General features: G+C 45.5%; 1 protein-coding gene across 1 annotated transcript in view; it reads left to right on the top strand.

The window, feature by feature from the left end:
- myo5b (myosin VB) overlaps positions 1 to 16,314 on the top strand; it is a gene marked incomplete at its 5' end in the record, with an annotated part of 150,240 nt that overhangs the window by 118,800 nt on the left and 15,126 nt on the right. The window contains 11 exons of the mRNA XM_056290258.1: positions 1,598 to 1,717; positions 1,856 to 1,990; positions 2,253 to 2,318; positions 10,026 to 10,262; positions 11,149 to 11,157; positions 12,425 to 12,519; positions 15,045 to 15,243; positions 15,352 to 15,445; positions 15,558 to 15,701; positions 15,810 to 15,964; positions 16,049 to 16,135. Coding sequence (XP_056146233.1) covers positions 1,598 to 1,717; positions 1,856 to 1,990; positions 2,253 to 2,318; positions 10,026 to 10,262; positions 11,149 to 11,157; positions 12,425 to 12,519; positions 15,045 to 15,243; positions 15,352 to 15,445; positions 15,558 to 15,701; positions 15,810 to 15,964; positions 16,049 to 16,135 — 1,341 coding nt within the window. The remainder of the gene's footprint in view (positions 1 to 1,597; positions 1,718 to 1,855; positions 1,991 to 2,252; positions 2,319 to 10,025; positions 10,263 to 11,148; positions 11,158 to 12,424; positions 12,520 to 15,044; positions 15,244 to 15,351; positions 15,446 to 15,557; positions 15,702 to 15,809; positions 15,965 to 16,048; positions 16,136 to 16,314) is intronic.

Genomic DNA, 16,314 nt, shown 5'->3' with positions numbered 1-16,314 from the left:
TGCATGGCACATTAGGTGTGTAGAAGTATCTGATAGAATTGAATACATTAGATGATGGCAACAACAGTAAGCACAACAGGGAATACCAGAAAGTTGAATCAGTTCATCTGGACACAGTGTTTATCGAGAGAAATGTTTCATCACTCATCTTAGGGCCCAAACAAACTAAACCCACTAGCGGCGACGAAAGCTAACTGTTGCATCGCCTCACGTCGCCTGCTGTCTGGGCCAAAAGGTAGCACTTGAGCACACCACAAAGACTACAGGCGACGACCAACTAGCATGTACGTTCTGCACTGATTCGCTAAGCTGAACAGCCAGCCAGAGTGATCTGTCTCACCGACGGGCTCCGCCCATTCAACATGCTGAACTGGCCGAAAAGTTGCTGACAGGGGTCCGCCGAGTGCCGACGGTGCAGGACACACCGCAAAAACTAGGGTCACAGATGCTTACCGATGGCCCGACATGGGCTGACAGCCTGGTGTGTCAGGGTCCTAAGTGACCTCTTCAGTCTCAACTGACTGCAGGTATCCCACCCTTATAAAGAACACAGTGGCATAACAACCGCAACCACCGATCGGTTTCATATGCAAATTACCATGACCATTAACTGGAGTGTCGATGGCCATGTGTACTATTCACAGAGGAATTGGGAATAGTTGCAATCACAGCGTTGTAAGGTGGTGACACATGTACTCTTAGCCCCCCCCCCCCCCCCGGTTCAGGGATGGTCGTTCCCTCTTCACATAGACTCCCCGTTCAAACCAGCGTTCCTCCCTATCAAGGATGTGCACATCCTCATCCTTGAAAGAGTGGCCACTGGCCTGTAGATGGTGTAGACTGTGGAGTCCTGGCCTGACGTGTTAGCTCTCCTGTCATCCTCTTGGCCAGCATCTGTTTAGTTTCCCCAATGTACAAGTCACAGCAATCCTCCTGACACTTAACAGCTACACTATACTGCTCTGTTTGTGCTGCAGGACCCGATCCTTGGGGTGGACTAATTGCTGGTGTTTTGGGGTGTGAAAGCAACTGAGCTGTGTACAAAGCTGTGATTGCAAACATTCCTCAATCCTCTGTGAATAGTACTCAAGGCCACTGTAACTTTAGTCATTGGTCACAGTAACTTGCATATGAAACTAGTTGTTGGTTTGGGTCGTTATGCCACTGTATTGTTTATAAGGGTGGGGGTACCTGCAGTCACTGTATTGTTTATAAGGGTGGGGGTACCTGCAGTCACTGTATTGTTTATAAGGGTGGGGACACCTGCAGTCACTGTATTGTTTATAAGGGTGGGACACCTGCAGTTATTGTATTGTTTATAAAGATGGGGTACCTGCAGTCACTGTTTTGTTTATAAGGGTGGGGACACCTGCAGTCACGTTATTGTTTATAAGGGTGGGGACACCTGCAGTCAGGTGAGACTGAAGAGGTCACTTAGATGATGATGAAATGTGTCTGTCAATAAACGTTGTGTCCAGATGAACTGATTCAACTTTCTGGCATTTCCTAAGCTGGATTATTGAGCATGCATCAAGACACAACAAGGACTATGTCTTAACTGCCTACTTGTGACTCTCTGTCCCCCTTGATACTCCAGTTCCAACCAGGCCACAGGAGAAACCCATCAAATCAGAGCAGTTTAGAATCTGACTCTAATTACCCCTCCATCTCCACCTCAGAGGTTGGAGACACTGAAGACTCCATTCAGCTGGTGGAGGTAGGTGACCTGTCGTCATCATCGATCCTACTGTGGGCATAAATGACATTTTTGTTTTCCCTCACAACTCATGGAGTACCCAGTGAAGCTCAAACGTTGGCTTCCACACAATCGCAACTCCTTTCCTTTCTCCTGCAGGAAATGGGAGTAGAAAAGGCTGCTATGGATATTAGTCTGTTCATGAAGTTGCAGAAGCGGGTCAGAGAGCTTGAGCAGGAGCGAAAGAGACTACAGATAAATCTTGACAAGATGGAGGAGCTCACCAAGTCCAAGGTAAGAACTTAAAGGGTGAGCTTTAATACCTTACCTAAAGCTTCTTAAAAAGAATTAAGTCTGACAAAGATAATGGAAATAAATCCAGTAAGATATCTTTTGGTTTTATCTATGCAGAAAACTGTCTTAATTAATGTGTAAGAAGCTAAATATTCAGACTGGGTCTCTGAGGTTACTGTATAGAGTGAGGTTAGTGCTTGATATCTGGATGTTGATTCATAAAGTCAAGCCATCAACTGTGTCCTTTTTATTAACTTTTAAGGGTGTTGAGCCTAGGAGCCCAACTTCAGAGCAGGAGAGTGCAGATCTGGCATACGACAGTCTCAAGGTACAAATCCATCTGTCTTTTTCTCAAATACACACTATTTCTCCATCCATCCATCCATTATCCAAACCGCTTATCCTGCTGTCAGGGTTGCGGGGATGCTGGAGCCTATCCCAGCAGTCATTGGGCAGCCTGTCTCGGGTGTCTCCCTGGACAGGCCGCCAGACCATCACAGGGCTAGTTTTGACAATCAGTCTGTATTTCAAATACTGTATATGAGCCACTCACCTCTCAAACAGCTTCTGCAAACCATAATTTGGACTTGTTCATTTGAAGGCACACACTATTTCTGGATCACATAAACATGACTTACTGGGGTCACTGTTTTTCCTAAACCCAGACACAGCACTGTCCCAGCTACCTCCCTCATTGTAAGTCAAGTCTCGTCAAGTCAGATTTATTGATAAAGCACATTTAAAAGCAACCCATGCTGACCAAAGTGCTGTACAGACCAGAGCAGGTAGCTAAAACGCAAATACAAGAAACACCAACATAGACAACAAGACACACAACTTGTAGACATGTACAAACAACACATGGACGGAGGCACAAGCCAGAAATCTGCCACATCAGGAGGAGTCATACGCTAGACAATAAAAGTACGTATTGAGCTGGCCTTTAAAAGAGTCGATGGCGGGTGCATAAGTGATAGGGAGGTCAAGACGAGATTTCACTCCTACCTAAAACGACCATGGGCGGTCAACTTGACGGCCGGTTTTTAAACTCTATATTCTGTGAGGATAAATACCCAACTGAGATATTAATGCATTGCATATGTTAGGGTTAGGTTAATGATTGGCTTTGTGCAAGCTGATCGCCATCTACTGGTAGTATGCCATTATTACATGAAAGTTTGTAGAAGCCAGCAGAAAGTGACATTTTTTTAAACAGTATCTTTATTTACTTTTACTTTTAGAACATACATGTATAAACACACCAACAAACAAACAAAAGAGAAGAGAAGGCCACTTAATCCAAGGTAAAGAAAAGCAAACAAACAACAACAAATGGAGGGGGGGTGGACACATATCAACATTCAGTTACCGTTTGAATTTAGAGCAACAGCAACAATAAAAGAAGGAAAAAGACGCAAACTTGGACTGTGAGGAATCTGGGTGTGATCCTGGATGACCAACTGTCGTTTGCTGAAAACGTTGCATCGGTTGCTCGCTCCTGCAGATTTCTCCTCTATAACATCAGGAGGATTCGCCCATTCCTCACTGACAAGATGGCACAGGTGCTCATCCAGGCTCTGGTCATCTTCCGGCTGGACTACGGCAACTTCCTCCTTGCTGGGCATTGGAGCTTATTCAGAAAGCTGCAGCTCGTCTGGTGTTCAACCGCCCTAAGTTCTCCCACACAACTCCCCTTCTCATGTCCCTACACTGGCTCCCAGGAGCTGCTCCCATCCAGTTTAAGACTCTGGTGCTAGCCTACAGGGCAGTGAAAGGAACAGCTCCTTCCTATCTCCAGGCCATGGTCAAGCCCTACACCCCCGCCCGACCACTTCGCTCTGCTCCCTTGGGACGCCTGGTTGCCCCGTCGCTCGGAGGCCCTTGCTACCAATCGACCCGGTCACGGCTCTTTTCTGTCCTGGCCCGACAGGGGTGGAATGAACTCCCCACTGATGTCAGGACAGAGGAGTCGCTGCCCATCTTTCGGTGCAGGTTGAAAACTCACCTCTTTAAGAACTACTACCCTGTTACTTGTTCTTAGCACTTATTGTATTCACTCATTTAAAAAAAATCTCTTTCTTGAACTTTTACTTTAACACTGGTTTTGCTCTTAGATGCTTATTTAGATGCACTTATGACCTCTGATGACTAGTAGTTCCCCTGATCTCCAACGTTAAATGATGCACTTATTGTAAGTCGCTTTGGATAAAAGCGTCGGCTCAATGACTGTAATGTCATGTAATGTATTAAAAGTACAGTATTTGGTGCTGCTTTCATCCAATTTCAACTGCCAGAAGCCTTGTGATGCGTCGAGTTTTGTGAAGAATCTGGCACCACTGGTGATCTCTTCACACTTGGGTATCTCTACTTTTATCTGTTTAAAACAGAGATTATATTCTGTCTGGTACCTGTAACAGAAAATTGGGAAATGAAAATATCAAGTGTGTTCATGCTTCATGTTTTCATTTAGAGCTTTCGGGTCCACATGTTTACAGATTTCCCTTTATTCCCCCCTTTTCTTTTTGAGAAGCACTGTTTAGCAAAATGGTTCTTTCCCTGGCAGTTAGAGCATTGCTGACCAAAGGCTGGACACGGTCTTGGCTTGTGCTGTGAACCGCAGCGTTTACAGCTGGACATCCCGTTGTTTGTCTGCTGTGCAGGCCGGGTCTGTGTGCGTCTCCTTCCTTGGCTTGAGACCACACCAACAGCCGCGCAGTCGCTCACGGTCGCTGTGCCCGCCGCCATCTCGCTGACCTTGCTCACATGCATTTGGGACAGCTCACTCGCCTGGCAGACCTTAATAGCTGCTTCTAGCGTTAGCCCCGTTTCCCTCAGTAGCCTTTCTCTGGCCTTTTTATCCTCCATTCCAAAAACTACCTGGTCCCGGATCACGGAGTCTTTCAGTGTAGCAGAGTTCATGACTGTGCTTTTAGCTTCGGGTCAGCCAGAAAGCTATCAAAAGGCTCACGTTGTTGCTGCACACGTGAATGAAATACATATCTCTCGTATGTTTCACTTTTCTTTGCACAGCAATGAGCATCAAATTTATCTAACACTTTATCGAGTTTCTCTTTGTCATCTTCATTTTCATACACGACAGTGGCGTGTGGGCCTGCTATCGTCTTTTTGGAACGTGTTGCAGTTCCAACCTAACCATGGAGGAAAGGAACGCCGTGACAGCCCTGAGCAAGGATGAAAACATCACTATCCTTCCAGCAGATAAGGGGAGATAGACGGTTATCCTCAACACAACAGACTACCACGCCAAGATCACGTCATTACTCAGCTACACCGACACCTATGAACCTCTGAGACGCGATCCCATTAGTGGTTACAAGAGAATAATAGAGTACCTACAGAAACTACAGAAGGGAGGAACCATTGATCGGATACAATACCACCGTCTCTACCCACAAGATAACATTCCACGCATACAGTGCATCCGGAAAGTATTCACACCCCTTCACTTTCCCCACATTTTGTTATATTACAGCCTATTCCAAAATGGATTAAATTCCTTTTTTTTTCTCATCAATCTACACCCAATACCCCATAATGACAAAGCGAAAAAGGTTTTGTAGACATTTTTGCAAATTTATTAAAAATAAAAAACTGAAATATTGCATGTACATAAGTATTCACACCCTTTACTCAGTACTTGGTTGAGGCACCCTTGGCAGCGATTACAGCCTCAAGTCTTCTTGGGTATGAAGCTACAAACTTGGCACACCTATATTTGGGGTATTTCTCCCATTCTTCTCTGCAGATCCTCTCGAGCTATGTAAAGTTAGATGGGGAGCGTCGCTGCACAGCCAAGTCTGGGCTCTGGCTGGGCCACTCAAGGACATTCACAGATTTGTCCCGAAGCCACTCCTTCGTTGTCTTGGCTGTGTGTTTAGGGTCGTTGTTGTGTTGAAAGGTAAACCTTCGCCCCAGTCTGAGGTCCTGAGCGCTCTGGAGCAGGTTTTCATCAAGGATCTCTCTGTACTTTGCTCTATTCATCTTTCCCTCGATCCTGACTAGTCTCCCAGTTCCTGCCACTGAAGAACATCCCCACAGCATGATGCTGCCACCACCATGCTTCACTGTAGGGATGGTATTAGCAAGGTGATGAGGGGTGCCTGGTTTCCTCCAGGCGTGACGTTTGGCATTCAGGCCAAAGAGTTCAATCTTGGTTTCATCAGACCAGAGAATCTTGTTTCTCGTGGTCTGAGAGTCCTTTAGGTGCTTTCTGGCAAACTCCAAGCGGGCTGTCATGTGCCTTTTACTGAGCAGAGGCTTCCGTCTGGCCACTCTACCATAAAGGCCTGACTGGTGGAGTGCTGCAGAGATGATTGTCCTTCTGGAAGGTTCTCCCATCTCCACAGAGGAACGCTGGAGCTCTGTCAGAGTGACCATCGGGTTCTTGGTCACCTCCCTGACCAAGGCCCTTCTCCCCCGATTGCTCAGTTTGGCTGGGCGACCAGCTCTAGGAAGAGTCCTGGTGGATCCAAACTTCTTCCATTTACGAATGATGGAGACCACTGTGGTCTTTGGGACCTTCAAACCTGTAGACATTTTTTTGTACCCTTCCCCAGATCTGTGCCTCGATACAATCCTTTCTCGGAGGTCCACAGACAATTCCTTTGACTTCATGGCTTGGTCTCTGCTCTGACATGCACTGTCAACAGTGGGACCTTATATAGACAGGTGTGTGCCTTTCCAAATCATGTCCAATCAATTGAATTTACTACGGGTGGACTCCAATCAAGATGTAGAAACATCTCAAGGATGATCAGTGGAAACAGGATGACCCTGAGCTCAATTTTGAGTGTCATAGCAAAGGGTGTGAATACTTATGTACATGCAATATTTCAGTTTTTTATTTTTAATACATTTGCAAAAATTTCTACAAAACCTTTTTCACTTTGTCATTATGGGGTATTGTGTGTAGATTGATGAGAAAAAAAGGAATTTAATCCATTTTGGAATAAGACTGTAACATAACAACATGTGGGGAAAGTGAAGGGGTGTGAATACTTTCCGGATGCACTGTATATGGACTCCCTAAGATCCATAAAGATCGAACCTCCCTCAGGCCCATCGTCAGCAGCATAAACTCGGTCATGTACAACATTGCCAAACATATAACTAACATCTTGACCCCTTTAGTGGGCGAAATACCTCACCATATCCAAAACTCCATTGACTTCGTGGACAAGGTCCAAGGCGTAAAACTGGAACCGGATGAAACCATGGTATCCTACGACGTGATCATTATTCACCTGCATCCCAACCATGTAGGCTTTGGAAACTGAGGCAACGTTTGCTATGGAACGACACCCTCCACGATAGGACCAACCTCAGCCCAGACCAGATTTGCCAACTACTGGACCTTTGCCTGAACACTACATATTTGCAATTCAGGGGCCAGTTTTACAGACAGAAACACGGCTGTGCAATGGGCTCACCAGTATCGCCCATTGTGGCCAACTTATATATGGAAGAGGTAGAACACAGGGCCCTGAACTCCTTCAGAGGAACACCTCCGAGCCACTGGTTCAGATATGTGGACGACACATAGGTCAAAATCCAAACACAAGAGGTGCAAGCATTTACCAAACACATCAACTCAGTGGACAAGAACATTAAGTTCACAAGGGAAGACGTAAAGAACAACAGTTTGCCCTTCTTGCACTGTGACGTCCACACTGGGGAAGACAGGAGCCTCCACATTGGGGTTTACAGGAAACCTACACACACAGACCAATATCTACTTTTCGACTCACACCACCCACTGGAACACAAACTGAACGTCATCAGAACTTTGCAACACAGAGCTGACAATGTGCCCAGCAGCACTCAGGCCCAACGAGACGAACACAAACACCTGAGGGGAGCTTTAAAAACCTGCGGCTACCCCAGTTGGACCTTTGTGAGAACTGCAACACGTTCCAAAAAGACCAACCAGGTGAGCGATGAGGAGAAAAGGAACAGAAGGAATAGCACAGTCATCCCGTATGTTTCTGGGGTCTCCGAGAAACTCAGGAGAATGTTCAACAAACACCGCATCCCAGTATACTTCAAACCCAGCAACACACTCCGACAAAGACTGGTTCATCCCAAAGACCGTGTACCACACACCCAAAAAAGCAATCTGGTGTATGCTGTACAATGCAACGAGGATTGCACTGACCTATACATAGGAGAAACCAAACAACCACTACACAAACAACACAGAAGGCCAAATTCCTCAGGACAAGACTCAGCAGTCTATCTACACCTAAAGGAGAAGACACACTCCTTCGAGGACAGCAATGTACACATTTTGGAAAGAGAAGATAGATGGTTTGAAAGAGGGGTGAAGGAAGCCATCTGTGCGAAACTGGAAAAACCATCCCTCAACAGAGGAGGAGGTCTGCGACACCACCTATCTCCCACTTAGAATGCCGTCCTTTCATCTACCCAGGAGACTCAAGAAGCCTAGCCTCCAAGAACAACAGTCGCTCACTAACGGCTCCAACGACTCTCATGACCACTGAATGGAGCACTAACGAAGTCGAAACTAACACCCCCAACGACCGTCGCTGCTAAACAAATGCAAATCAATAGCTCCGATAACGACGGGCGCGGCCAAACATTGGTACACAAAAGAGCCACTCATATCTATGGCTCTGTTAGCGACGGGCGTTGGTAAACATCGGGACACAGAGAGCCATTGACATCTATAGCTCTGACAACGGCTCCAAGAGGATAAATTCTGAGTCTCATCAGCAGCCAGTCAGACTAGCTTGGTCTAGTCAGAAAGGCACGAACTGAGGAAGCCTCTTGGATGAGAGGCGAAACGTCTTCACGGATATATACCAAGTCCAGTTGCACTTGATTCAACTCCTTTGGATAACCATGACCTGGATGAATGAGAACATTTACAGACAATTAGGAGGTGCATTACATGTGTGCAGTGTCAGTCTGGTACTGGACTTTGAAGAGCTGGTCATTCTATATAGCATAGACACCAATATGGTTTATATGTGAGGTAGTGATGTTGTTTTGGGGTGGTTTTGGGTAAGTGTTGCTTGGCATAGGGTGGCAGCAGAGTCACACTGTGGGCTGATGTCTTATGAGTGTTTATTTTGTCACTTGGGCCTACTGTAGGATCCACTTTCACTGGCATGGTAATGTAGGCTATGTTTAGGATCATGTGGGACCTGGGCAGGACCTGATCCTACATAAGTTCAAACTAGTATTTCTAGCTTTTACTGTAGTTGTTGCAGTTGTATGAACTGTTCTTTAAAGTTATGTACTAGGACTGTATTATGGCACAAACATGCTGTGTTGCATGGGAAGTTGTAGGTTCACTGTGTGCTGTTCTTCTTCTTGTATTGGGTAGGTGTAGATCACTCACCTTTCATATTTCTGTTAGCATATCATTCCTTTTCTGATTTAATTTGATTGATTTTTCTGATGAAAAATATTTTCTGTCCCGTTAGAGCTATCTAAAAAGGATAATCAACAAGAAGGATTGGCTTTGCATTTCTAAATTAGATAAAAACACATTGCAAGCTTTGTATACTATAAGCTACTCCAGCAGTGGACGGGGAATCAAATATGTAGGCTGTATAATTTGGGGTCTGTATAATTTGGGTGTCTGTGCTGTTCCTTAAAAAAAGGATAATTTTGTGACTTTGTTGTATCTGTAGGTTTATTTGCAGAAGTATTGTAATCATGAAGGTGGTTCTCATGGATCATGCAGTGAGAGCCAGGTTCATGATTACAACTCTTCATCACTTCATCAACTGTGTGTTTGGGGATCTTATCAACGTTCTTTGATTTTTCTGTGGTGTTTCTTTGTTATATTTATGGGATTTAAATATAAACCTCGAGAAGTTCAACTTTATAATTTTTTAGATGTAGGACAAGAAATGTACCTTGGAGAATTTCTTGAAGCAAATAACTTCTGAACATGTGGTCTTGGTAACGACTTCTTGCTGTTACACATGTTCCTTCTTTAGCCCACCTTAATGAGCTGTACTACCTCTGTTATGTGTCTGTACAGAGGCAGGAGCTGGAGTCAGAGAACAAGAGACTGAAGAGTGACCTAAATGAACTGAGGAACTCCATCGCTGACCACGCTTCACAAAACAGTTCTTCGAGTGAGCTTCAAGGAGAATACCACCTTCTGCTGAACCAACTCAAAGCTTCCAGTGAGGAGCTGGAGGTCCGCAAAGAGGAGGTCCTTCTTCTCAGGGCTCAAATAGTCAGTGCTGCTCAGCAGAAAGAGAAAGATGATCATGTAAGTCAACAAGACAAAATACAGCATATACACTACATAATATACGGAATCTGTTATCTCCACCAGCTATTATGTGTTTGGCTGTGTGTGTGTCCATGGCTAATCTCACAGACTACTGAAACTATCAGCCTAACATGTTTTGTACAGTCATGCGTGTATGATGAAGGACCTCTCGTGGTTGCTGTGATTAGAAACTTTCAAAAAACGTTTGTTCTCACTACCGCCGCTCCCTCTCTTCATTTACTCTCTAGGTCGCTCGGCCAGCGCTGCTTTCCGTCGCTGCCTGCTCTGAGTCAACCGTGCCCATGTGTGACTCACATCTACCGTTGACTCAAATCAGGCAGCGACAGTGTCAGACCCTAAATATTATGAATTCAGGTATGAGTGTTGAAAGTAAAGAAGAAGTCGATTGTATTTGACAAGCCAGCAAATCATTCCCTGCTGATCTCAACACAGGAGAGCTGGAGGAACATTGATGAACCAAAAATAATTCACCTTTTATTGCAATAAACAAGACTAGGTCGAAACCTAGTATATGGTCTGGCAGTATATTGTCAATGCACCAAATTGTGGCCAATTTGCGTCTGGGTAGCGTAGCGGTCTATTCCTTTGCCTACCAACACGGGGATCACCGGTTCAAATCCCTGTGTTACCTACAGCTTGGTCAGGCGTCCCTACAGACACAATTGGCTGTGTCTGCGGGTGGGAAGCTGGATGTGGGTATGTGTCCTGGTCGCTGCACTAGCGCCTCTTCTGGTCGGTTGGGGCGCCTGTTCAGGGGGAGGGGGGACTGGGGGAGAATGGGGTAATTGGCCTGATACAATTGGGAGAAAAAATCCGCAAAAAAAAAAGAAAAGAAATTGTGGCCAGTTTGTTACAGGGATAGTCAGTGGTGGTGCCTATAATATTAATTCCTGGATATCAAATGTCCCACCATCCATTATCCAAGCCGCTTTTCCGAAGTCGGGTCGCGGGATACTGGAGCCTATCCCAGCAGTCATTGGGTGGCAGGCGGAGAGACATCCTGGACAGGCCACCAGTTCATCACAGGGACCACACACACACACACACACACACACCTGGGACAATTTAGTACGGCCGATTCACCTGACCTGCATGTCGGCCATATTAAATGTTCATCTGCGATTCCCTGTAGTGGTCCCAGTAATATTTGTTGTCAGTCAGACAGTCACTTTAACATGATCAGTCAGTCACTCTAATATGATCAGTCACTAACATGACCACAGTCAGTCAGTCAGTCACTCTAACATGATCAGTCAGTCACTCTAACATGATCAGTCACTAACATGATCAGTCACTCTAACATGATCAGTCACTAACATGATCAGTCACTCTAACATGATCAGTCACTAACATGATCAGTCACTCTAACATGATCAGTCACTCTAACATGGTCAGTCACTAACATGATCAGTCAGTCAGTCAGTCACTCTAACATGATCAGTCAGTCACTCTAACATGATCAGTCACTAACATGATCAGTCAGTCAGTCAGTCACTCTAACATGATCAGTCAGTCACTCTAACATGATCAGTCACTAACATGATCAGTCAGTCACACTAACATGATCAGTCAGTCACTCTAACATGATCAGTCACTAACATGATCAGTCAGTCAGTCAGTCACTCTAACATGATCAGTCAGTCACTCTAACATGATCAGTCACTAACATGATCAGTCAGTCACACTAACATTATCAGTCAGTCACTCTAACATGATCAGTCACTAACATGACCACAGTCAGTCAGTCAGTCAGTCACTCTAACATGATCAGTCACTCTAACATGATCAGTCACTAACATGATCAGTCAGTCAGTCAGTCAGTCACTCTAACATGATCAGTCAGCCAGTCAGTCAATCAGGGACATTTGTGTTTGTAGGGCTGGCCTGCCGACCAAGCCAGCCAAAAATTACTCCTTTATGTATTCAAATGCACACAGAGCCATCCAACTGAGATACATCTGCATTTAACAATCAGCAATATGTCAGTAATTTAGAAATATCACTGAAAATATAATATTAGGACATTTATGTCTTACTATGTATTCAGACAAGATATAAATATAAATGTCTGGAACAAAGTTATTGTCCTTGAAGTTTTTTAAACATTTTAGAACATTAAATCATTTTGTTTTCAACAGGATGGCAACAATTTGCCTGACTTAAATAATCGGGAACAGCCCTTGGAGAAGGAAGAGATTCTCAAAACGTACCATGGAGTGTGTGAGGCTAAGAAGTAAGTGTGACTTTAATCCACCTTCTTGGTAATAAAATATTGTGGCGAATTCAGGGGGCAGCTCGGGAATCGCCGCATCTGGGACGCGAACCCGGATTTCCCACACCACGGATGACAACATTAACCAGTCGACAAAAGAGTTCGACCCGTTAGCCAAGGGCTACCGAGCCTATTCATCCATGATCGTTACAATATGAAAAGTTAAAATTAGATAATTATAAATAATTATAAATAATAGATTATTATATAAGAAGAAACCTTTCTTTTTTTCTATGTTATGTCCAATTATTATTTTAGACTGGATGTGATGTAACAATAATTATTTTAGACTGGATGTGATGTAAAAGTTTCTTTGGTCATAATTCACATTCACAGGTGCCCAGTTCCAGTGTCAAAACAATGTATCAATATCAATATCAAACAATATCAAAACAATGATATTGTAACGATCACAGATGAATAGGCTCGGTAGCCCTTGGCTACTAGGTCGGACCCTTTAGTCGACTGGTTAGCGTAGTTGCCTGTGGTGCGGGAGACCCTGGGTTCGCGTCCTGGCTGTGACGGTTCCTGGCTGCCCCCTGAATTCGCTACATTGGTGTCAGAAGTGGGATGGTGAGACCGCGAGGCTATCGGAAGCGTGTGCGCCCAGAGCTAGTACGCTGAAGCACGGGGATGCTCTTCCCGAAGGAGGTGGGTAGTTTACTGACCACAGATGACTAGACTCGCTAGCCCTTGGCCAACGGGTCAGACCCTTTAGTCAACAGGTTAACATTGTCGCCTGTGGCATGGGAGACATGGGTTCGCGTCCCAGCTGCGGCGGTTCCCGGCTGCCCCCTGAATTCGCTACATTGGTGTCAGAAGTGGGATGGTGAGACCGTGAGGCCATCGGAAGCACGTGCGCCCAGAGGCGTGAGGGAGCTGATATGCTGAAGCGCAGGGACACGCTTCCTGGAGGAGGGGGGTGGTGTAACAACCGCGGATGACTAGACTCGCTAGCCCTTGGCTAACGGGTCAGACCCTTTAGTCAACAGGTTAACATTGTCGCCCGTGGTATGGGAGACATGGGTTCGCGTCCCGGCTGCGGCGGTTCCCGGCTGCCCCCCTTGAATTCGCTACATTGGTGTCAGAAGTGGGATGGTGAGACCGTGAGGGAGCTGATATGCTGAAGCACAGGGACATGCTTCCTGGAGGAGGGGGCTAGTGTAACAACCACTGATGACTAGACTCGCTAGCCCTTGGCTAACAGGTCAGACCCTTTAGTCGACTGGTCAATGTAGCCACCCATAGTGCAGGAAACCCGGGTTTGCATCCCAGCTGCCCCCTGAATTCGCTACAATATTTTCTTCGACTTCAGTACAAACTCCCTTAAATTATTTACTTACTTCCTCCTCTTCATCCCCGATTGGACAGAAAGGCTCTGATTCGCTTTCTCCACCACAGTTGGGCCTTGACAGCATGTTGTGCCTCTCCCCATGTCCGGTTCATCTTGGCCGGCTCTTCAGTCACCATCCGGCACCACGTGGTTTTGGGCCTTCCATGTTTTGCTTTCCCAGGTGGAGTCCATCACAAGGCAACTCCAGGGGTTCGGTGCTGTTCATCCTTAGCATATGGCTCAAACAGCTTTTCTTTTTTTTGGATTTTTCCCCCCTTTTCTCCCCAATTGTACTTGGCCAATTACCCTACTCTTCCGAGCCATCCCGGTCGCTGCTCCAGCCCCTCTGCTGATCTGGGAAGGGCTGCAGACTACCACATGCCTCCTCCAATACATGTGGAGTCACCAGCTGCTTCTTTTCACCTGACAGTGAGGAGTTTCACCAGGGGGATGTGGTGCATGGGAGGATCACACTATTCCCCCATTTACCCCTCTCTCCCCCCTAAACAGGCGCCCCAACTGACCAGAGGAGGCGCTAGTGCAGCGACCAGGGCACATACCCACATCTGGCTTCCCACCTGCAGACACTGCTCGGTACTGGGATGGCTCGGAAGAGTGGAGTAATTAGCTAAGTAAAAGAAAAGAGGTGGGGGATCCACAAAAAAAAACAGGAGTTAGGTTACAGCTTCAGGACGATCTATAGTTGTTGATGAGACTGGATATGGACAGAAAGGTACCTTAGCTAATACTCGGATGCATCAAATCCAACTCGTTATCTTTTCTCTGTTCATCTGCTCGTCTTCATACCGTCTACATACCGGTCTCTTTGTTGAGGTGCAGATCTGCCCCTAGTGGTTCACGCAGACTTTACCTGGTCCCAGACAATGACCTGGTGGCACCAATGAGGCATGCACCTGTTCACAGGTGTTTGTAATGACCTTGGTTTGGCGTCTTCTGTTTGCTCATTTTGTTTTGAAGACCTGCTCTGATGGTCTGTTGACTGAAAGCTCAGCAGCTTTATTATTAAATTATTTTGCTTTCAACAGAAGTGTGTGGACTGCATCTCCTTTCTTTCTTACACATATTGTAAAATGACCTTGGATTTGCCTTTAGTCGTGGCATTTGTAAGTGATATAATACGCTTTCCTCTCAGGCTATTAGAGACCCGGATCCAGTCCCAGTCCAGGAAGCATAAGGATGAACTGGAAGCTCTTCACACTCAGATTGAGTTATTGAAAGATGATATAGAGAAGAAGCAGGAGATGCTGAACTACACCATGTGCCTGTCCCCTGACGCCCAGGTTGAGTACAGCATCCAGCAGGAAATCACTCGCCTTACCAACGACAACCTGGTGAGACTTCTGCACCATGTGAAATGTTAGCACTTATCCAAGAAACTGGAATGATCTTACGAACGTTTAACATTGTGTGTTTTATTTTGTTTTTTTCTGGGCTTGTAGGACCTGAAAGAACTCGTAGAGAAACTAGAAAAGAATGAGAGGAAGTTGAAAAAGCAGCTCAGGATATACATGAAGAAGGTCCAGGAGCTAGAAGGTTGCAAGCAAAGGGCCTAAATAACATTAATACATTCATCTTACTTAAACTATTTACATGTTGTGTATAAAGTGAAATAAAAGTTGTGAAATGTGTCTCCATCTCTCTGCAGTATCCCAGGCTGCTACTCAGCCAAGTAAAGTCAAACATGAGCTAAGTCGCCAAGTGACCGTCCAACGTAAAGAGAAGGACTTTGAAGGCATGCTGGAGTACTACAAGGAGGATGAGGCCCTACTAGTCAGAACTCTGATCACTGGTAAGACGTTATGACTTGAATCTGATATTAAGATGGTCTCAAATCCAATTTAGTGTCGATTATTTAATGCATGATAACTTGACATGAACCTGCCATTTTGGTTTTCAGACATACGGCCCAGTGCAGTGTCAGCTACAGTCCCCTGCCTTCCAGCCTACGTACTCTTTATGTGCATTCGCCATGCAGACTACATTAATGATGACCAGAAAGTTGAGTCTCTTCTCACCTCCACCATTAATGCCATCAAGAAAGTCCTTAAGGTAGTGACGATACTGTATAAAAGCACCTCTTTGATTACTGATGTACATTAGCAGAAACAACAAAACAATGTTCACATATTTCTGCAGAAAAATGATGACTTCCAGATGACTTCCTTCTGGCTGGCCAACACAAGTCGTCTTCTTCACTGTTTGAAGCAATATAGTGGAGATGAGGTGAGATATAACATATGCTTTTTTTGTGTGAATCTGCCACGTTTTTCCCTCCCCCTTTTTCTCCCCAATTGTACTTGGCCAATTACCCCACTCTTCCAAGCTGTCCTGGTCGCTGCTCCACCCCCCTCTGCTGATCCAGATTGTGGTGTTTGACAAGGAACAGAAGACAGCAGTAGTGA

This window comes from Lampris incognitus, chromosome 12 (assembly GCF_029633865.1).
Source record: "Lampris incognitus isolate fLamInc1 chromosome 12, fLamInc1.hap2, whole genome shotgun sequence".
Lineage (NCBI taxonomy): Eukaryota > Metazoa > Chordata > Actinopteri > Lampriformes > Lampridae > Lampris > Lampris incognitus.
The sequence above is the reverse complement of the archived record's forward strand: the minus strand, read 5'-3'. Positions and strand labels throughout refer to the sequence as shown.